The 20,839-nt window shown below is 57.9% G+C and overlaps 1 protein-coding gene across 2 annotated transcripts; it reads left to right on the forward strand.

Annotated features, from left to right (window-relative positions):
* The first annotated feature begins 631 nt into the window (after positions 1-631).
* Positions 632-18,777, forward strand: ING5 (inhibitor of growth family member 5). 2 transcript variants are annotated; one of them, XM_043877474.1, is made up of 8 exons: positions 632-778; positions 2,875-2,946; positions 8,026-8,207; positions 9,290-9,401; positions 9,563-9,656; positions 12,422-12,557; positions 13,920-13,981; positions 15,706-18,777. In XM_043877474.1, exons 1-8 carry the CDS (start codon positions 742-744, stop codon positions 15,746-15,748), a joined length of 738 nt encoding a protein of 245 aa, XP_043733409.1. In that variant the 5' UTR covers positions 632-741; the 3' UTR covers positions 15,749-18,777. The 2 variants fall into 2 exon arrangements, with proteins under 2 accessions (XP_043733409.1, XP_043733410.1); XM_043877475.1 differs by having other exon boundaries at positions 634-778; positions 8,041-8,207.
* Positions 18,778-20,839: the final 2,062 nt, after the last annotated feature.

A 20,839-nucleotide genomic window follows, 5' to 3' on the forward strand; every position in this document is an offset into this window, starting at 1 on the left:
GGAAAACTGTGCGTATGCGTGGAAGGGGTGTATAAGAACTCTTATATTTTGTCATTTTTTCTCAGAGCCAAAAACTGCTGTAAAAATAAACTCTATTAATAAGAACACGTATCTACTCGAAACAATAAAATAGGTGTGGTGTACAACAGTGCACGGGAACGTGCGTGTGAATTTTCACACCAAGCATTAAATGGAGTGGGGATGGTTGCACAGACACTGGTATCACTTGGATCGAAGGGTGAGCAAGACGATCGCAGGCCCGCGCCTCCGGGAGTGGGGAAGCTGTACATCTCCGTACAACCTGAGTTTGTATAATGCAGGTAAAGCTGGCAAAACAGTGAACGCATTTCCCCTTTTACATGTCCGCCTTGGGTTTAGAGCAAGGCTCTCAAGAGGCGGCACGCCTTCAAGCCCGCCTCTTCGGCGACTGAACGCCGGCCCCCGCCCGGCGGCTCCGGGAATCGCAGACTCTGAGCCAGCGGGCCCCGGAAGTCGCCCCTCCAGGCGCTGGGCCCGCTCTCGGGTCCCCCGGCCGAACCCCCATCCCGCCCGCCGGGGCCGCCCAGCCCGCCCAGGCCCCGCGTGAGGCGGCGCGCGGCCCGGCCGGAAGCCGAGGCGGGGGCCCCGCCCGGCCGGCGCCCAATCAGCGCGCGGAGCTCATTAATAGTGACTAGCCGGCCCCGCCCCCGGCCCTCGCGGCGCCGCCGCCCGCGCAGACCCGGAGCGCGGCCGCGGACGAAGATGGCGACCGCCATGTACTTGGAGCACTACCTGGACAGTAAGCGCCCCGCGCGCCGCCCCGGCCCGCCGCCCGCGCCCCGCCGCCCCCGCCGCGCTTCCCCGAGCGCCGAGCTCTGCGCGCGGGCCACGGGGCACGCGGGGGCGGCGGGGCGGCCTGGCGGCGGCGGGGGTGGCGGGGGCGCGTGGGGCGGGCGGGGCGGCGAGGGAGGGGCGCGGGGCGGGCGGCGCGGGGCCCCGCCGGCACGGCCGCGCCAATTCCAGGTGCGTCACGGCGGGGCGGGGCCCGTGCCGCCCGGCCCCGCCCTCCAGGCGACCACGCCCACCTTAGCTGCAGGGCCCGCCCTCCCCGCCCTTGAACTGGGCCTCCTGGGCGGGGCCCCGCCTCTTATCGGCTGGGCTCCGTCCCTGTCGGGCCCGCCCCCTCTGGCCAGGCCCCGCCCCTCCAAGCCCCGCCCCACCCTTCCCGCCCTGGGAGCGGGTCTGGCCCACCAAGATGGTTGAGTCCCAATCGCCTGGGACTCTTGGTTGGGCTTGGGGGGCCCAGGGCCTCGGGGTTCTGGGTTCTGTACCTGCTTGTGCTGTGACCGAGCTTGTGCCTCACTTCCAGGCCTCAGTTCGTGCATCTGCAAGGCATGCAGGCGCAGAGGGTCACTTAGGGTACCGGTCCGGGCCCACGGGCTGGGGGCGCTACTTACTGGCCTGGGTTAGGGTGTTCAGGGTAGGGGTCATCGTCGTGGGCCGATGTCCCGACGATGCACATGTTGTCCTCTCTGGATGACTCCTGAGCAGGTGGCTGTTTTCCTCCACATTTCACAGAACAGGTGTTGCCTGCAGAAGCCACATAGCTTGTTAAGGTTGCTTGCTGGAGAGCCGCAATCCCGCGTTGGAGTCCTGGGGAGGGTGGGGCTGGTGGGGGTTGGGCCCCATGGCTCTAGAGCATTGTACTGTACTGGGGATATTCACAGCCCCCAGACCCCCACATGAGGTTGTTGAGAGTAGGGATTGAACCTCTGCTCTGGGGAAGACTGTGGGGATCCACAGAGAATCACCCAGTCCTGGCCCAGCCTGAGCACAGGTCCTGGGTGGGAGAGCACCCAGGTGCCTGAGGTGGGCACTGTGGCTTGCCCTATTCTTTCCTGGTGCCTTCCTGGTGGGCCCCACGAGGAGAGTCCGAGGAATATGATTCCTGGCCTTTGCGGAGCACCCGTGTGAAGGCTTGGGGATGGACGGAAGCCCCTGCTAACTCCCTAAGCACCTGCTGTGCACCAGGAATTATCCTGGACACACTATCAGGTGGGGCAGATGGAGTTTTTAAACGTTCACGGGAGTTTAAAGGTCATGAAGGAGCCTCGCACGTCTGAGAGTGCAGGGGCAGTGCTGCTGTAGGAACCCCGGGGGGGATCCCACAGAGATACTGTGAGGGGTCTGCTTGCTCTCTGCTGAGCCGGGGAGCCCTGGGGCTTAAGCAGCAACTTTGTCTGAGAGGGGTCCGTCCTGGCTGCAGGCAGGGGGTGGGCTCGGCCCGGACCAGGAGCCTAGCAGTGGGGACAGCAGAGCAGTGTGGTGCAGGGTCCTCACTGTGCTGTCCCGCCTGGTCTGTTTGATTTTAAATAAACTCTCGTAAAATGGGAAACTCAGTCCGTCTGTGGTACTGGCCCCATTTCAGGTGCTCAGTAGCCCTGCGTGCCAGTGCCCCTGTGTTGGGTAGCAGCATCTCTGCATCACGTTCCCCCACACAGCCCCGGCTGGCACTTCCCGATGCCCCTGAACTTTACAAGTTCAGAGTAAAGTTGGAGAAGGACCCTGGGGTTTGGGCTTGTTTGCTGTGATGGGGTGTCTGCAAGGGAGGAGTGGCCTGGGGTCTGGGGTGGGAGGGTCGCATGGACGCCCTCTGTCCTCTGTCTGACTCTAATTTCTTGAGTTTCTGACAAGTGCTCAAGCACATCAGCCTGTACCAGGGTGTGTTTGTTCAGTGTTTGGAGCACGTCCCTGGAAAAAGATACCCCAGTTCTTCTTGTTTCCGAACCCTAACAAATGGAAGCTGGAGTGGGCTTATCTCTTGTAGCCCTGAGGTGTGAAGCTTGGAAGGTGAGTTTTTGTCCTGCTGTTGAGAAGCACGTTTCTGTGTTTCAGGTATCGAGAACCTTCCCTGTGAGCTTCAGAGGAACTTCCAGCTGATGCGAGAGCTGGACCAGAGGACGGAAGGTGGGTGCTGGCCTTTCAGTGCAGCCAGGATGGGGAGAGCTGCTCCCCAAGGCAGGACCCTGGGGGTGGTGCTGAGCTTCCCAGGACCTGGGGCAGAGGGGCTGCAGGCGTGGGGTGGTGTCTCAGAGAGAGTGCCGGGTCTGTGCAGTCAACCTCAGTCTCTGGTGCTCCTGCGTTTCATCTTTATAACCCTTATCCCCTCCTTGCAATTAAAGTGTTTGTTACCTTCTCTTTCCTTTAAAAGATTTTCTCTTTTCAGACTCTGTGTATATAGTTTACACAGTGCTTTTGGATCTTTTGGTATTTAACTCCTTATTTCTAAGCAGCTCATTTTTGCTGCATTTCTTACTTTATTTCCTTTTGGTTTTAGACTTTAGCTGTTCAGTTATTACAGAAAGTGAACGTTCATGTCTCTGGTTGTGCCCAGCCAGCTCATGTGCACACGGCTCCTTCCCGCCATCTCCTGGGCGCGGTGGACTAGAATTCACACTGTACTGATGCCGTGTCTGTCAGGGCCGCTGTGTTGGTAGTTGACCATGAGCTATGCTCACGCGCCCTGTTTGGACTGCCTTTTCCTTGGAGTTCTTCACTGCTTTTCTGGTTGGTGTTGTTTCCCTTGTTTTCCTTGTGCGCTGCGCCAGGTTACGGCAGGTCCTCTCTGTGCTCTCCAGGGAGACCCCTGGAGCTCAACTGCTGGTCTGCTGCACACACCTTGCCCCAGGCCTTCCTCTCCCTTTGCTGCTCTTCCTGTGGAGCCCTGTTTGCTAGCTTGTTAAGCATGCCGCATCTTGATTTGCCCCTTTGTTTCAGGGGAGCCTTTTCTCTGGGAGCTTCTGGGAAAAGTAAAGAGAGGAGGGTAAATTTGTTACAATGTTGCATGTCTGAAAATGCAGCAGTGAATAGTTGGTTGGGTATAGAATTCCAGATTGACAGGCATTTCCCCCAGAATGTGACAAGTGTTGCTGCATTGTCTCCCAGCTTCTGCATTGCTACTGAGAAAATCAGGGTCATTTGGATTCCTGATCCTTTGAAAATGTGATCGTTATTTCCACTTTCCTATTTAGAAGCTTTTAAGCTTTTCTGTTTATCTGTGAGGTTTTACATTTGACGATGATGTGCTTGGGTGTGGACACTTTTTTCACACATCGTGTTGGGCATATATTTTGTGAGATTGAAATAGCTGTGCTTTTTGACTGAGGTACAGCTTTCTGACTAATGAATGCAGAGACTTCTTTTATTGTGAGATACAGCACATATGTTCATAAATAAGCATTCAGTTCAGTTCAGTCACTCAGTCGTGTCCGACTCTTTGCGACCCCATGAACTGCAACATGCCAGGCCTCCCTGTCCATTACCAACTCTTGGAGTCCTCCCAAACTCATGCCCATTGAGTCGGTGATGCCATCCAACCATCTCATCCTCTGTCGTCCCCTTCTCCTCCTGCCCTCGATCTTTCCCAGCATCAGGGTCTTTTCAGGTGAATCAGCTCTTTGCATCAGGTGGCCACAGTATTGGAGTTTCAGCTTCAACATCAATCCTTCCAATGAACACCCAGGATTGGTCTCCTTTAGGATGGACTGGTTGGATCTCCTTGCAGCCCAAGAGACTCTAAAGAGCCTTCTCCAGTACCACAGTTCAGAAGCATCAATTCTTCAGCGCTCAGCTTTCTTTATACTCCAACTCTCACATCCGTACATGACTACTGGAAAAACCATAGCCTTGACTAAACGGACATTTGTTGGCAAAGTAATGTCTCTGCTTTTTAATGTGCTGTCTAGGTTAGTCAACTTTCCTTCCAAGGAGTAAGTGTCTTTTAATTTCATGGCTGCAGTCACCATCCACAGTGATTTTGGAGCCCCCAAAAATAAAGTCTGCCACTTATTCCACTGTTTCCCCATCTATTCGCCATGAAGTGATGGGACCAGATGCCATGATCTTAGTTTTCTGAATGTTGAGCTTTAAACCAACATTTTCACTCTCCTCTTTCACTTTTATCAAGAGGCTCTTTAGTTCTTCTTCACTTTCTGCCATAAGGATGGTTTCACCTGCATATAAGAGGTTATTTATATTTCTCCTGGCAGTCTTGATCCACCTTGTGATTCATCCAGCCCAGCGTTTCTCATGATGTACTCTGCATATAAGTTAAATAAGCAGGGTGACAATATACAGCCTTGACGTACTCATTTTCCTATTTGGAACTAATCTGTTGGTCCATGTCCAGTTCTAACTGTTGCTTCCTGACCTGCATACAGGTTTCTCAAGAGGCAGGTCAGGTGATCTGGTATTCCCATCTCTTTTAGAATTTTCCGCAGTTTGTTGTGATCCACACAGTCAAAGGCTTTGACATAGTCAGTAAAGCAGAAATAGATGTTTTTCTGGAACTCTCTTGCTTTTTCAATGATCTGGTGGATGTTGGCAAGTTGATCTCTTGTTCCTCTGCCTTCTCTAAACCCAACTTGAACATCTGGAAGTTCATGGTTCACATATTGTTGAAGCCTGGCTTGGAGAATTTTGAGCATTACTTTACTGGCATGTGAGATGAGTGCAATTGTGCGGTAGTTTGAGCATTCTTTGGCATTGCCTTTTTTGGGATTGGAATGAAAACTGACCTTTTCCAGTCCCATGGCCACTGCTGAGTTTTCCAAATTTGCTGGCGTATTGAGTACAGCACTTTCACAGCATCATCTTTTAGGATTTGAAATAGCTCAATGGAATTCCATCATCTCCACTAGCTTTGTTTGTAGTGATGCTTTCTAAGGCCCACTTGACTTCACATTCCAGGATGTCTGGCTCTAGGTGAGTGATCACACCATCGTGATTATCTGGGTCTTGAAGATCTTTTTTGTACAGTTTTTCTGTGTATTTTTGCCACTTGTTCTTAATATCTTCTGCTTCTGTTAGGTCCATACCATTTCTGTCCTTTATTGAGCCCATCTTTGCATGAAATGTTCCCTTGGTATTTCTCATTTTCTTGAAGAGATCTCTAGTCTTTCCCATTCTATTGTTTTCCTCTATTTCTTTGCATTGATCGCTGAGGAAGGCTTTCTTATCTCTCCTTGCTATTCTTTGGAACTCTGCATTCAAGTGGGTATATCTTTCCTTTTCTCCTTTGTTTTTCACTTCTCTTCTTTTCACAGCTATTTGTAAGGTCTCCTCAGACAGCCATTATGCTTTTTTGCATTTTTTTTCCTGTGGATGGTCTTGATCCCTGTCTCTTTTACACTGTCATGAACCTCCGTCCATAGTTCATCAGGCACTCTTATCAGATCTGATCCCTTGAATCTATTTCTCACTTCCACTGTATAATTGTAAGGGATTTGATTTAGGTCATACCTGAATGGTCTAGTGGTTTTCCCTATTTTCTTTAATTTAAGTCTGAATTTGGCAATAAGGAGTTCATGATCTGTGCCACAGTCAGCTCCCGGTCTTGTTTTTGCTGACTGTATAGAGCTTCTCCATCTTTGGCTGCAAAGAATATAATCAGTCTGATTTCGCTGTTGACCATCTGGTGATGTTCATGTGTAGTCTTCTCTTGTGTTGTTGGAAGAGAATGTGTGCTATGATGAGTGCAGTGTGTTCTCTTGGCAAAACTCTATGAGCCTTTGCCCTGCTTCATTCTGTACTCCAAGGCCAAATTTGTCTGTTACTCCAGGTGATTCTTGACCTCCTACTTTTGCATTCCAGTCCCCTATAATGAAAAGGACATCTTTTTTGGGTGTTAGTTCTAGAAGGTCTTATAGGTCTTCATAGAATCATTCAGCTCCAGCTTCTTCAGCGTTAGTGGTTGGGGCACAGACTGGGATTACTGTGATATTGAATGGTTTGCCTTGGAAACGAACAGAGGTCATTCTGTCGTTTTTGAGATTGCATCCAAGTACTGCATTTTGGACTCTTTCGTTGACTATGATGGCTACTCCATTTCTTCTAAGGGCTTCTTGTCCACAGTACTAGATATAATGGTCATCTGAGTTAAATTCACCCATCCCAGTCCATCTTAGTTCACTGATTGCTAGAATGTTGATGTTCACTCTTGCCATCTCCTGTTTGACCACTTCCAATTTGCCTTGATTCATGGACCTAACATTCCAGGTTGCTATGCAATATTGCTCTTTACAGCATTGGACCTTGCTTCCATCACCAGTCACATCCACAACTGGGTGTTATTTTTGCTTTGGCTCCGTCTCTTCATTCTTTCTAGAGTTATTTCTCCACTGATCTCCAGTAGCATATTGGGCACCTACCAACCTGGGGAGTTCATCTTTCAGTGTCCTATCATTTTGCCTTTTCATACTGTTCATGGGGTTCTCACGGCAAGAATACTGAAGTGGTTTAAACATTTATGCATTGCTTAGCAAATAGCACCTAGAGACCCTTTTCCCAGATGGAGAAGTACAGTCCCGGGGCCCAGGGCCTGTGAGACTCCTGAGCAGGACCCTTCCCCCGAGGACTGCACCTTGTGTGATCACCTGCAAGGACAGTCTTTTCGTCTTTCTGAAGTGAAGCGCTGGCAGCTGCCTCTGTTCCCGCCCGTAACGACGGTGGAACCGTCACACGTGTGTGTTCTCCTTTGCACCGTGCTTTTCTTGGCCAGTGGGATTGACCAGTGTTCTGTCTTTTTACTGCTGGGTAGCTTTCTGTTCTGTGAATGGACCGGAGCTTATTTATCTATTTTATCCTCGACTGGACGTTTGAGTTGTTTCCTGTTATCTGTCGTTATGAATGTTTTCCCCTGTGTATCCTGGCCTCTGAATCTTTAGGGTATGTCCCTAAGTGTCGCATGCCTGTCATAGGTGAGGTGAGCACATCATTTATTCAAACAGGGACTCTTGAGAGCCCAGGGAGGCACAGTGAGCCCTTGCTGGGCAGCATCATACACTGGGTTGTGCTGGGCACACTGCCCTGGTTGGGGTGTCTGCTTGTGGCCCTGATCCACAGTGTCTGGGAAGGCTGTTGCCCCTGCCACCATGGGTGTCCAGTTTGAGCCAACCACTTCTTTGCTGGAACTTGGCATCGTCAGGCTTTATTGGTTGCCGGTCTGGTGAGCTTGTCCTGGATCACACACGGGAAGTAGCTCTTCAGCCGTTTCTCTCTCAGATAAGAAAGCTGAGATTGACATCCTGGCCGCGGAGTACATCTCCACCGTGAAGACGCTTTCCTCAGACCAGCGCGTGGAGCACCTGCAGAAGATCCAGAGCGCCTACAACAAGTGCAAGGAGTACAGTGACGACAAGGTGCAGCTGGCCATGCAGACCTACGAGATGGTGAGTTGGGGGGCTGCTCCCCCCATGCGCAGGGAAAGCTGCTCAGAAACGGCAGGTCAGGCAGAGGTCAGGCTGGGACAGAGCGATGCGGCTAGGAAAGGTGCGCAGTGGAGGGCTCCTCCTCCTGGGAGTGTTAGTGCGGTCTAGTGTTCTGTGCCCTTTCAGCTTGTTCTGTTACATGTATATATATGTCTATTCTGATGCTTGTTTTTATCAGCTTTAGGTGAGCCTGTTCTGTCCACCTCCCTCTCAGGTCAGCCTCACTTGAGGCTCATGAAGTGGCGCACGTGGGGTTGTGTCGTGAGGTGCCCCATCCTCACCTCCCCCAGGAAGACAATAGTGGTTTCTTAGAGCCTGCATTTGGTTGTGTTTGAGAAAGAAGCATCTTGAAGCAGAGTTTCATGCTTATGTTTGGGATTTTGATCTAAAGCACTAAGTCCTTTGAGTAAGCAGCCCGTCTTCCCGAGAGCTAGGTGTGATCAGCATCCTTAAGACAGTCCTGTTTTCTCTCTGATGTGTAACGAAGCTGAGGGCTCTGGTTCACTCCCAGACGGGGCTGTGTGGCTCCCGCTTGGGATGCTGCCACAGGGGCCGTTGGGAGGTTGTCACTGCCGGCAGCTGCTTTTCTCGTGATGTCCCTGCAGCTGCTCAGCAGGAGCGTGCCCTCCCATGTTGTCCTGTGTGGTCACGGGTGATGTTGCCACCTCTTTCTCCTTCCTTCCAGCTTCATCCGGAACCTAAAAGTTAAGTCAGTCTCTTCTTAAGGACCTGTGCGCTCTTCACGTTTTACGTTACAGTTTGGTATCTAGTGTCCTCAGCCCTGACTCCATGTCTCAGAGCTGCTTCTCGTCCCTTCACGGTTTCTCCCCAGTCGGCTTTATTCTGTTGATCGCTCATATGTGGGGAAAAAAGACCTTTGCATGAAGTAGGAAATAGTGGGCCTTGTTCTAGCAGAGCTTTGCTAATTCAGGACTCAGTTAAGGGCCAGACAGCACTTTCTGGCTGACACTGGGAGCATCTGTGATTCCCAGGGCGTTTTGCCCCGAGAACCACACGGATTGTGTGAGCGTCCTTCCGTGCAGGTGGACAAGCACATCCGGAGGCTGGATGCAGACCTGGCTCGCTTTGAGGCGGACCTAAAGGACAAGCTGGAGGGCAGCGACTTCGAGAGCTCTGGAGGACGGGGGCTAAAAAGCAAGTCTATTAATTTTTCTTCATTTTCTTGCTAACCATGGAGTTTTGAAAAATTTTGTCCAATAAGTGTATTAGGAATATTACAGTAAATACCACATTTGGGTAAACCTTGTCCTGCCTCAGGAATTCTGTGAACAAAGTTGGGGTCTGTCTTGTTTCAGAAGGTCGAGGTCAGAAAGAAAAGAGGGGCTCCAGGGGTCGCGGCAGGAGGACCTCAGAAGACGACACCCCAAAGAAGAAGAAGCATAAAGGAGGGTGAGAGGTGCTTTTTATCTTTTTCCCCAGAGAACAACATTGGTGTTTGCTCAGGAGGGCAACACCAGTCACTGCTGAGGCTGCAGACGTGCTCACCTGTTAGGTGTGCCGAGGCCCCCCCCTCACCTGTGCAGGTGTGCCGAGGCCCCTCCCCCTCCCCTGTCAGGTGTGCCGAGGCCCCTCCCCCTCCCCTGTCAGGTGTGCCGAGGCCCCTCCCCCTCACCTTTCAGGTGTGCCGAGGCTCCTCCCTCACCTGTCAGATGTGCCGTGGCCCCCCTCACCTGTCAGGTGTGCTGAGGCTCCTCCCCCTCACCTGTGCAGTGGCCCCTCCCCCCACCTGTGCACGTGTGCTGTGGCTCCTTCCTCACCTGTCAGGTGTGCTGAGGCTCGTCCCCCTCACCTGTGCAGGTGTGCCGTGGCTCCTGCCTCACTTGTGCAGGTGTTCTGACCTGATAGCCCTGTGAATCCGAGGTTCCACATCCAAGGGTCACATAATAGTGTAGCAGTATTTACTGAAAAAATTCTACATGTAGGTGAAATCACAGAGTTGAAACCCATGTTGTTCGAGGGTCAGTGGTTAATTTCATATATTGTGATTTTTGTTATGGAACATCTGTTTGACTTCTTTTTTTACAGATTTTTGTTTTGAAAAGTCTCCATGCATGAATGTCTTAGTTACGCTTCCTTCATAACATGTATTTAAAGCTCTTCTTTCATCTAAACACCTGGTCTTCTGTGCTTCTGCTGGTCTGTGCACACGCTCCTCCTGGTTGGTGGTGGTGGTTTAGTCCCTAAGTCGTGTCTGACTCTCTGCAACCCCATGGACTCTGCCCGCCAGGCTCTTCTGTCCATGGGATTTCCCAGGCAAGAACTTGCTGACCAGGGATCAAACCTGTGTCTGCTGCATTGGCAGGCGGCTTCTTTACCACTGACCCAGCAGTAAAGCCCTCCTGGTGACCACTCCTGCTTTCTTGCTCCGTTAGGTCACACGGTTTTCTCCTTCTCTGACCTTGCGGGCGCACGGAGGTCGTGGAGAGGGCAGCACCTGCTCTTCCCAGAGCGCTCGCCCTTGGTGGTGCAGGTGGCCAGAGCTGCGTGGGGCTGGTGGGAAGGTGGTGAGGCGGGGAAGCCAGAGCGCCCGTCTGCCGCCTGCGGGCGAGGCTCCCCTGCTGCTGCTCCCCTGGTCGGTCGCAGGGGCCTGGGAGAGGCTGGCTGGTTGGAGTCCAGGGGCTGGGCCCTGCAGCCTCTGTGTGGCGGGGTTCAGTAGATGGACTGTGGGTATGGCTGTGTGTGGGTCCCGCGGTGTTGGAGCGGTCCCGTGGGCAGCGGCCCCGGCCCTCCACAGCCCTCATGTATCTGTACCCATGATGCAGCGGTGTACGGGCTTGCTTTCTCCCGTGGCAGCAGGGCTTCCTGCTCCTTCCTGCTCAGGACCTGGGGTCGGGCAGGCATCCTCCCGTGTCCCTTCGTCCACGAGTCCCCTTGGAGGGAAGAGGCCTCGGCTTCCAAGTGCAGGGATGCCTCCCTGGGGCGCATGTGCCTGACCGCACAGAGCCCGGGTGACCCCTGCGGTCCCAGCCCCCTCTGAGGGGCTGCAGCGTTCCCTCGGCCACTGTCTGTATCATAGCTGGTGAGCCGGGGCCGTCAGTGAGGAGGCTGGGCAGGCGGCCTGCCTGAACCGTGTCCTCCCCGCGGCCGCCTGACCGAGCACGTGACCCCGCGGGCGGGGAGAGAGCCCCCTGGCCGGCAGGCCTGCCCGAGGCCGTGCTCGAGGCAGTTTGAAAGCGCTGGATCAGAGTTACGTTTCCGTGACGTTTACAAGAAGGAAGGCCTTCCTCAGAGACGGAGACAGAGTCCTCATGGAGGAGGGCCTCGGAACGGCCCCGCGGGTGCGGGCCACCATGTCGGGGGACCGGGGTGCAGCTGACCTGGGTGCGGGGTGCGTCTCGGCAGCTGCCTGAGGAAGGGGCGAGCAGTCAGTCCCTCGGGGACCTGGATCCCTTCCGTTCACCCTGTCGGTGTGTTCACGTAGCTCGGTTGGTTGCTGCCTCTTACTTTTCCCTTTGCTGCGTTCCTTGTGTGACGCGCTGTTCCTTTAGCAGATGAATATCTGAACATGCGTGTAGTTTTTATCTGGGGGATACAGGAGGGAGGGTTTTCCTTCTGTACTGGTGGGAAGGTACTGTTTTCACTCACCTGAGCTCATGGGATTTTTTTTAGAAGACTGAAACCCACACGAATTGATTCCCCCCGAGCCACTCCCTCCCCGCAGCTGTGGCGCCGTGGGCAGTGGTCTCGGGGGTGGTCTGGGTGCTGTGGGGGCCTGGGCGTGGTGCGGGTAGCCCTGGGCTGACTGGGCTGCTTCCTGGGGCAGGCAGGTGAAGTGGCCCCGCGCACAGAGGGCGGCTGTGGTGCTTGGTTCCTGAGAGTCGGAGCCCGGGGGAGGCTGGGGGCCAGGGACGCCTGCGGTTCTGGGCTGAAGGTGCCAGTGGAGTCGGGCGGAGGGCGGAGCTGCGGGGCTGGCTGCTCAGACACTGGGCGTCTGGGCGGGCTCGGGGGTGCTCTCGGGTGTCGCCGGGCGCCCACTGCTGGTAGTGCCGTCTGCTCTGGGTCGGGGAGGGGCTGGGGCAGGTCCACTCGGGTGGGGGACTGTCTGGACACGTGGTGACCGCCTGCCCCGCGTCGGCCTGCGCTTTGTGCTGCATCCTTGCCTGGCATCATTGGGGGCAGCTTGACCCCAACTCCCCTGCCTGTTGTCCCTGCAGGTCCGAGTTCACCGACACCATCCTGTCCGTGCACCCCTCTGACGTGCTGGACATGCCCGTGGACCCGAACGAGCCCACATACTGCCTGTGCCACCAGGTGTCCTACGGGGAGATGATTGGCTGTGACAACCCGGACGTGAGTGTGGGCCGCGGGGCGGGCTGGGCGACGGGCGGGCGGCACTGACCGCCTCCTCTGGACGAGAGTGTGGGCCGCGGGGCGGGCTGGGCGGCGGGCGGGCAGCACTGACCGCCTCCTCTGGACAAGAGTATGGGCCGCGGGGCGGGCTGGGCTGGGCTGGGCGGGTGGCACTGACCGCCTCCTCTGGACGAGAGTGTGGGCCGCAGGGCGGGCTGGGCGGCGGGCGGGCAGCACCGACCGCCTCCTCTGGACGAGAGTGTGGGCCGCGGGGCGGGCTGGGCTGGGCTGGGCGGGCGGCACTGACCGCCTCCTCTGGACGTGAGTGTGGGCCGCGGGGCGGGCTGGGCTGGGCTGGGCTGGGCGGGCGGCACTGACCGCCTCCTCTGGACGAGAGTGTGGGCCGCGGGGCAGGCTGGGCGGCGGGCGGGCAGCACTGACTGCCTCCTCTGAACGAGAGTGTGGGCTGCAGGGCGGGCTGGGCGGCGGGCAGGCAGCACTGATGGCCTGCCCTGGACGAGAGTATGGGCCGCGGGCTGGGCTGGGCGGCGGGCGGGAGGCACTGACCGCCTTCTCCTCTGGACATGAACGCGGGCTGGGCGGCGGGCGGGTGACACTGACCGCCTCCTCTGGATGAGAGTGTGGGCCGCGGGGCGGGCTGGGCGGCGGGCGGGCGGCACTGATGGCCTGCCCTGGACGAGAGCATGGGTCGCGGGGCGGGCTGGGCTGGGTGGGTGGGCGGCACTGACCGCCTTCTCCTCTGGACGGGAAGGAGGGCTGGGCGGCGGGCGGGCGGCACTGACCGCCTCCTCTGGACGAGATTGTGGGCCGCGGGGCGGGCTGGGCTGGGTGGGTGGGTGGCACTGACTGCCTCCTCTGGACGAGAGTGTGGGCTGCAGGGTGGGCTGGGCGGCGGGCGGGCAGCACTGACCGCCTTCTCCTCTGGACGTGAATGCGGGCTGGGCGGCGGGCGGGCAGCACTGACTGCCTCCTCTGGACGAGAGTGTGGGCCGCGGGGCGGGCTGGGCGGGCGGCACTGACCGCCTCCTCTGGACGAGAGTGTGGGCTGCGGGGCGGGCTGGGCTGGGTGGGTGGGCGGCAGTGACCGCCTCCTCTGGACGAGAGTGTGGGCCACGGGGCGGGCTGGGCGGGCGGCACTGACCGCCTCCTCTGGACGTGAGTGTGGGCCGCGGGGCGGGCTGGGCGGCGGGCGGGCAGCACTGACCGCCTCCTCTGGACGAGAGTGTGGGCCGCGGGGCGGGCTGGGTGGGCGGCACTGACCGCCTCCTCTGGACGAGAGTGTGGGCCGTGGGGCGGGCGGGCAGGCGGGCGGCACTAATGGTCTCCTCGCTCTGCTTGCAGTGCCCCATCGAGTGGTTTCACTTTGCCTGTGTGGACCTGACCACGAAGCCCAAAGGAAAATGGTCAGTATGGCGCTGGCCTTGCTCGTGGGCTGGGCGGGGGCCTGCCTGCAGCGGCAGTCCTGGTGCTCGGGGCTGAGCTGCAGACGGACAGCTGCCCGCCTCACCCAGGGTAGTGGTTGTCATCACCCCTGCGTGACAGCGACCTCGAGTCACGCGGGTTTGAACCACTTACACGTGGCTGTTTCTCAGTGGTAAACACTGCAGTACCTCGGGCTCCTTGGTCGGCTGAACCCACGGATACGGAACCCGGGTGTGAGGAGACGTGGGTGGGGACGGCTGGCTGTAAGTTACGTGTGACTTTCGACTGTAAAGAGCCGGCACCCCGACCCCTGCCTTGTGCAAGGGTGGCCCCCCCCCCGACAGCAGCCACTCTGGCTCTCGAGGGAGGCAGAGGTGGCGTGGGTCTAGACAAGGCATGAAGGACTGTCCTCGGGGAAGCTCAGATGGAAGCTGGGGCAGGCTTGGGCTGGGCGCCTCCGTCCTGGAGGAAGTGTGGGTGGCCGTGCTCTCTGCCCCGGCTGTGTTCAGGTGTGCCCGCAGCTTTGCTGTGAGTGAGAGCCTGGTCCTGGCGACTGTGCCGAGTGAAGGCCTGGGGACACTGCCCTCCGTGTTCCCACGTGCACCTGGTTCCCTCTGGTGACACCGTGTGTGGACACAGGGAATGTGAGCAGCCCGAGGGACTGTCCGCGTCGTCTGCCTGCAGTGGACGGCTGGGCAGGGGGCACAGGCATGTCCTGGAGCCACATGTGGTCTCCACCCAGCCGGGCCCTGGCAGGCAGTGCCAGTGGAACCTGGTGGCCCGGAGCAGGCTCAGCGTGGGTTAGGGTGGGGTCCTGGGCTGAGCCCCCTGGGAAGAAGGGACGAGTGGGCTGGCCCTGGGGCTGGGAGGCAGGGAAGGCAACTTGGGTTTGATTTTGGACTTGGTGGGTCTGAGTTGTTTACGGGACTTTTCTGGTAGGCGCTAGAAGATTGTTCCCTTCTGTGTAGGGGAGGGCGTGCCCACCACATGCTGGGAGCAGGGCAGGCTGCACAGATGCAGGGCGGGGCAAGGCGGGGCAAGGTGGGGCGGGGCCCACTCACCCGCTGCCTGACCCCCGGCCTCCCTGCCTCCCTTCGGAGCTGCAGAGTGCAGGCTGCTTCCCACCTGCTCTGCATCCTGAGCCCGTGACCCTCGGTGCAGCGAGGTTCCTGGCCCCCCACCCTGGGGCCCGGCGGGCTGCACTCAGGCCCTGGACCAGGCGTTGGGAGCCGGGGGTTGGGTGGCCACGTTGTAGAGCAACAGCCGTTCCTCAGGAGGGGCCTTGGGAAGCTGCGTGCCCAGGGTCATGGGGCCGCTGAAACCCCCGGGGCAGGGTGGGGGTCTGCGCCTGCCTGCTCAGGCTGCCCGGCACCTCCAGCGTGCTCCCTCAAGTGCTTGCCCCCCCCCCCCCCGTGTGGTCCCAGGGGCCCTGTCCTCGCACAGGGAGCACCGACCAGCTTGGGCGACAGGAGTGCTTGTGTGTGCACGCTGCTGCGCTCGCTGACTCGGGTCTCCCCAGCCTCAGCACGGACGTCGCGCAGACCGTCCCCTGCGCAGACCGTCCCCGGCGGCAGGGCTGCGCAGTCTGCATCCAGGTCTCTGTGCCAGCGCCGTGGCAGCAGCATCCCGCTGTCCCGGGAGACCAGGAGGTGGGGCCTGGCCTCCTGCGTTCGGGGGCCCCTGAGGGCACCTTTTCTCGTTGCAGGTTCTGTCCACGGTGTGTTCAGGAGAGGAGGAAGAAGAAGTAAGGCTGGGGCGGACACTGGACCAGAAGAGCAAGTTAATATATTCCCTCATTCATGTTGCAATATTTTACATTCATTTTAAAACTATCTTGTTTCCGACGATATTTAATAGCTCAACGGCCAGTTGTCATTCTGGATGTTTCCTTGAACAGACGAGAAGCCACCTGAGCCCTGTTGCACAGATGAGCAGTCTTAGGGGACCTGCCACAGTGACTCCATTCTTGTGACTTTCGTACAGACCCCTGGCCCTGAGCATGGCGGTCACCTCCGGTGGCCCCAGGACTCCGTGGGGCGCGTGGCTGGTGCACTGCCGTCGCATTGCATCTGGAGCCGTGAGCCCCGGCGTCCGGCTGGCTTCCTGGGGCGGCTCGCCGAGGCCCTGGTGCCGCCGTGGGCACCTCTGAGCCTTGCCAGGAGTGGGGGCCTGTGGAGCCTGAGACGTGCCCAGAAGGGCCAGCCCTGCCCGGGCGGGGCCTCCGCCCCACTGTGCACTGCCTTCACCTTCGGACTGCCTGTTCCCTCCATGAGGGGTTTTCTTTCCGGAGTAAGCGACTCTCCATTAGCAAACGGGCTTGTCGGTGCCGTGACCGGTTCGGATAAGACAGCCCAGTGGAAGGGCCGGCGGTCCGTTTCTCCGGAAATTCTGACTCTGTACTGTGAAGATGAGTTATTGTGGTAGCATGAAGATAGTGGTCTGTGTGAACATGAAGTGAGCCCAGGCTGCCGGGAGCTGACCTGAGACCTGTTGACTTGCCCAGCAGGTCAGCCGCTCAGACTGAGGGGTGACAATTATGTGATATGATTTGTGAGCTTCTCGTGCCACAGGAGCAGTTTTGCGTGAAGCCAGGAAACCCGCGTGTCTTTCCTCCGCGATCAGCACGCGGCCTTGGACCCGCCTTGGTGGTCATGGTGGGGGTGGTCCAGGCGTGGACCCCCCGCATGGCTTCTGCAGGCGGACTCTCCCCTGAGGCCGTCCAGGCGTGTTTGGAAGGCGGCGGGCACGGTGGCTCTGCCTCAGGCGCGGAGTCCGCAACACATACTGGAGGCCCAGCTTCCCGGTGTGGACGGACCGCGTCCTGTCTGTGAGGAGGGCCATTGACAGGGACCCATCTGCTTTCCCCTGATGGCCACCCGTCCTGTGCGCTCCCGAGAGCAGAGACTGCGTCCTGTGGGGCTGCTGCCCGTGGGGCCCCTATTGTCCTACAGGCGACGGGGGCCCGCCCTGGGTCCGCATCCGAGCACCTTGCGTCTGACCCTGTCCTCTCCAGAGGGAGCTGGCAGCCAGGACTTGCTCCGCGAAGACTGCGGGCGGTCTGTGCAGCGCATGGCCCTCGGGGCTCCCGCGGGCGGGCGTGGGGTGTGGCTGCTGCTGCCCCTCGGCCCCGGGCTCATCCCGGCCACGCAGCGCTCCTGAGGAAGGGGCCCGCTGGCACCCGCAGCCTCTGCCTTGGCGGGAAACCCGGGGGAGTTGGTGTTTAGTAACTTAGGTTTTAGTTAGCACGGATGTTTAAAGATTATGGGCAGTAAATTGTGGAAAAGGTTTTTTTTTTTCAGTCCTTTACCAGTTTTTGTGGATAAGATAGGTAAGTACAGTATGTTTGTGGTGATTTTTCAGAAGCTCATTTCATCTTCGACCCATTCACATCACTGTTCCCACGGGAGGGGGATTTGTGGACGCAGGTGGACGGCGGTCCTAAGCCTCAGCGGGGTGCCCACCGCCTGGGCCGTTCCTCAGGAAGGTGACTGACTTCCCTGTCAGAAGCTTTCGTTTAAAGTTGGATGGTGTCACCCTGCTTGTCAGCGTGTAACATGCCATCTGCGGACCTTTTTGGGAAAGTTTCTGTGCTAATGTTTCCAGCGTTTATTTTGCCGGTTACAGTAACATCACCGAAATAACACGCATGTAGCTTTGGAGAAAATGGAAAACATGAGCAGAACAGAGAGAGTCCCCAGAACGTTTTTGGGCCCCGGCCTAATGCCTCCTGACCATGCCGCTGCCTGCCAGGCGGAAGACGCTGGGGAGGCTGTGTGGTCAGGAGCATCCCCGCCCGCGGGGTTGGCGGGAGTCCACACTGCTCGCCCCTTGCCCCCGTCGGGACGCTTGCTGGTCTCGGGGGCTGGCGCCAGGGGCAGGCTGGCCACTGCCGCAGCACTCCTGAGCCAGCGAGGCTGCGGGCCCCCAGGGTCCTCCTCGGGGTCTGCTTGTGAGGGAAGAGGCTTCTTGTGCAGAGAAGCAGCGTCGTCCGTTTCCAGTGCTGCTCATATCTGTCAGCAATGGTTGAAACATCCTTTTGTTTTCCTGCAGGAGAGCATGTGCTGCACTGGTGGGAGCAGGTGTTAAGCTGGGCTCCCGCCTCTGTGGCGGAGCTCAAGGGGCTCACGGCTGGCACATGAGGCCTGTGTGACCATCCCCGCCGCGGGCCGGGCCCCTGAGCAGGCGGATGCGATCCTGGTGCTGGCAGGGCTACCTGAGCCAGGCAGCCTCCCGTCTGCCCTGAGGCGGCAGACGCCTGGACGTGGCCCCCGGGCAGTTGCATGTCAGCCCTGCCTCCTGACCCGTCACTGGCAGCCCTCGGCGAGGACTGCTTCGAGCAATAACACTGTCCAAAGAGCAGCTTCCTGTGTGGTCACAGCCAGGGTGTGCCCTGTGCAGGGCTGGGACACGTGGGGTTTCAGGCTTTCCTCAGCGTTTTGTGAACAGTGTGGTTGGTTTTCATTACCTGTGCCGAGAGGAATTTTAAAACGGGAAGTCTAAGAAAAGCGTTCTCATTCAGGAGAGAATTCTGTGAAGTTTCCTCCCCGCTAGTATGTATTTGTGGTGTTCATCTTACCACATCTCATCCAAAAAGATGATGCAGCTTTAACCTGAATGTTACATTGTGTTTTCAAGGAATTATTATTGATGTTCTCTTTGTAAAAGAAAGAAATATTGTAAATCTTTTTATTAAATAATGTAAAGATGTATATCTGTATTTTTGGATCATGTTATAGATGATGGATATATTGTTTAACGAATAAAGTATTTTTTGGAACAAACATTTGAGGATGCATCATTTCTGGAAATAAGACTTCAGTGTCCTGTCGAGAGCTGGGACCAGATGCCGTGTGGACTCTTGAACGGGACGTGCAGTGGGCAGAGTGGGTGAGTCCCGCCAGGGGCCTGGGCGGGATCCTGGGCCTCAGCTTGGGCCTCAGCTGTTTCATGGCATCAGAAGTTGGTCCCAAGCTCACAAGAAAGACAGGTTCTTAGTGAGGGCACTAGGGGTTGCTTCCTAGGGGCATAAGGTGCCTCCTCTGGAACAGAAGCTTTGCCTTCTAGACCTGCTTGGCGCCAAGGCCCTGTGGCAACTAAACCTCTCAGGACATTTCCTTGACGAGTGCTAACAGGGTCCATTGAAAGCCAGCTCCGTCACCACGGTGAAAGCATGGCCGGGCACCCACTTTCAGAAGAAGCCCAGTTCCCAGACTTGGGTCCTTGCTGGAACGGAGGGTGTGGCTCTGGAGGAGGGCCTGTGACCTGCCTCTGCCCGCAGTGTCCTCCACATGCCCAGGGGTGCCTGCCGGGAGGGGGAGGAGGCCAGGCTCTTTGCTGCGGGGGTGGGGAGCTCAGGTGCATTGCTACAGGTTCCCAGGGGCCCAGGATGCCACTGGTCTGTGGGCAGAGTGAGGCCTGTGGTGATCGGGTGATAAGGTGACATTTGTCTGGATGGGTGCCCAGGGCTCTCTCTGGTTACCTCCGCAGTGTCTGTGTCATTGAAATAAGTGGACTTAACCACTGGCAGGATGGCCACGATCTGTGGAGCAAGGGCTGTCATGGTAGGAGGGGCCGGGGGAAGTCTCTGGAGTGTTCTTTTCCTGCCAGGGCATAATCCAAAAAGGCAGGGTGCATTCTAGTGTGCCTCCACTGACTCACTGAAGAGGCAGGCAGGTCTTAGGGAAGAAGGTCTACTGGAGAGGTGGTGAGACCCCCGCTGCAGCTGCTGTTCCTGATAAGGCATCCTTACCAGAGGAGAACACACACTCTTGGCAGGTGGCTGGTTGTTGATCCAGTCCTAGCTTGTGCTCTCTGCCAATCTGCAGGGACCACCAGGATCTCTATTCTACTTGGCAGAACCTGCAGCGTGCCTTCCCATCCCGGCCTTGGGCCACGTACACACGCTATCTGTCTGTCGTGCCCTCGGCCAGGGGTCATCATCTTAGCATCCCACAGAACGTCACTCCTGTCGGCCGCACCGAGGCTGGCTGCTTGGCCACCTTGGGTAGCTCGGCCCCAGGAGCGCTGGGAAGGACAGCCCCATGGAACTGGGGCTCAGATGTCTGTGGAGACCTCTGCTGGCACCCCCGGGGGAGGGGGAGGTGGCTGGGAGCTGGCCCCTGGGTGGCTGGGAGCTGGCCCCTGGGAGCTGGGGCGGGAAACACCTGTCAGGCCGGGAGCCCCCCCAGACTGGTGCCCCGGCTGGCTGAGCCCAACAGGCCCACAGAGCAGATACCCTGGAGCCGTGGGTGGCAGCCTGGCACTGGGCGGGCACAAACTGGAGGGGCTGGAGGAGGCGGCAGTCCTGAGAGGCGGACTCTGCGTCCTCCGGAGGTGGTCTGGGCCTTCCTGAAGTGGGATCGCCACCCAGCCCAGATCCTAGGCCCCCTCACTTGAGTCACTGGGGTTCTGTTCAAGAAGATGCGTGGGCAGCAGCTTCGGGGCGCCCTCGGGCTCTGCCTGCAGTGCATTCCTGACCCGCAGGGATGTCTCCCCTTCTGCCAGAGCTGGGGCCAGGGGACCGGGGCTCTAGGTGCCAGCGTTCCCCGAAACTGAGAGGGTGAGCCACGGTCCTCTGGGGATCCCTTAGGAGGGCGGAGTTACGCTCTGGGGTCAGGCGGGATGTACACGTGGGCCAGTCTTCGTGGAAGGGGTGGGAGCGTGTGCAGGGACCATGCTAGACGGTGCCAACGTGGCTCAAGGCCAGCTGACCTCGCGGGGGAAGCTGGATGAAGCCGGGCATCACGGCGAAAGGGGCGGGGCCCGGGATGGGCGGGGTCCGAGGCAGAGGGCGGGGCCGTGAGTGGGCGGAGCCAGTAACAGGACTGGGCCGGAGTGGG

Source organism: Cervus elaphus, chromosome 20 (assembly GCF_910594005.1).
Source record: "Cervus elaphus chromosome 20, mCerEla1.1, whole genome shotgun sequence".
Lineage (NCBI taxonomy): Eukaryota > Metazoa > Chordata > Mammalia > Artiodactyla > Cervidae > Cervus > Cervus elaphus.

What these genes read in the sequence shown, in the direction of transcription:
- ING5 (XM_043877474.1), top strand. Translation starts at nt 742, where the DNA reads ATGGCGACCGCCATGTACTTGGAGCACTACCTGGACA. An exon ending in AAGAAGAAGCATAAAGGAGG is followed by an intron (nt 9,657 to 12,421) that starts GTGAGAGGTGCT and finishes TTGTCCCTGCAG; the next exon opens with GTCCGAGTTCACCGACACCA. An exon ending in ACGAAGCCCAAAGGAAAATG is followed by an intron (nt 13,982 to 15,705) that starts GTCAGTATGGCG and finishes TTCTCGTTGCAG; the next exon opens with GTTCTGTCCACGGTGTGTTC.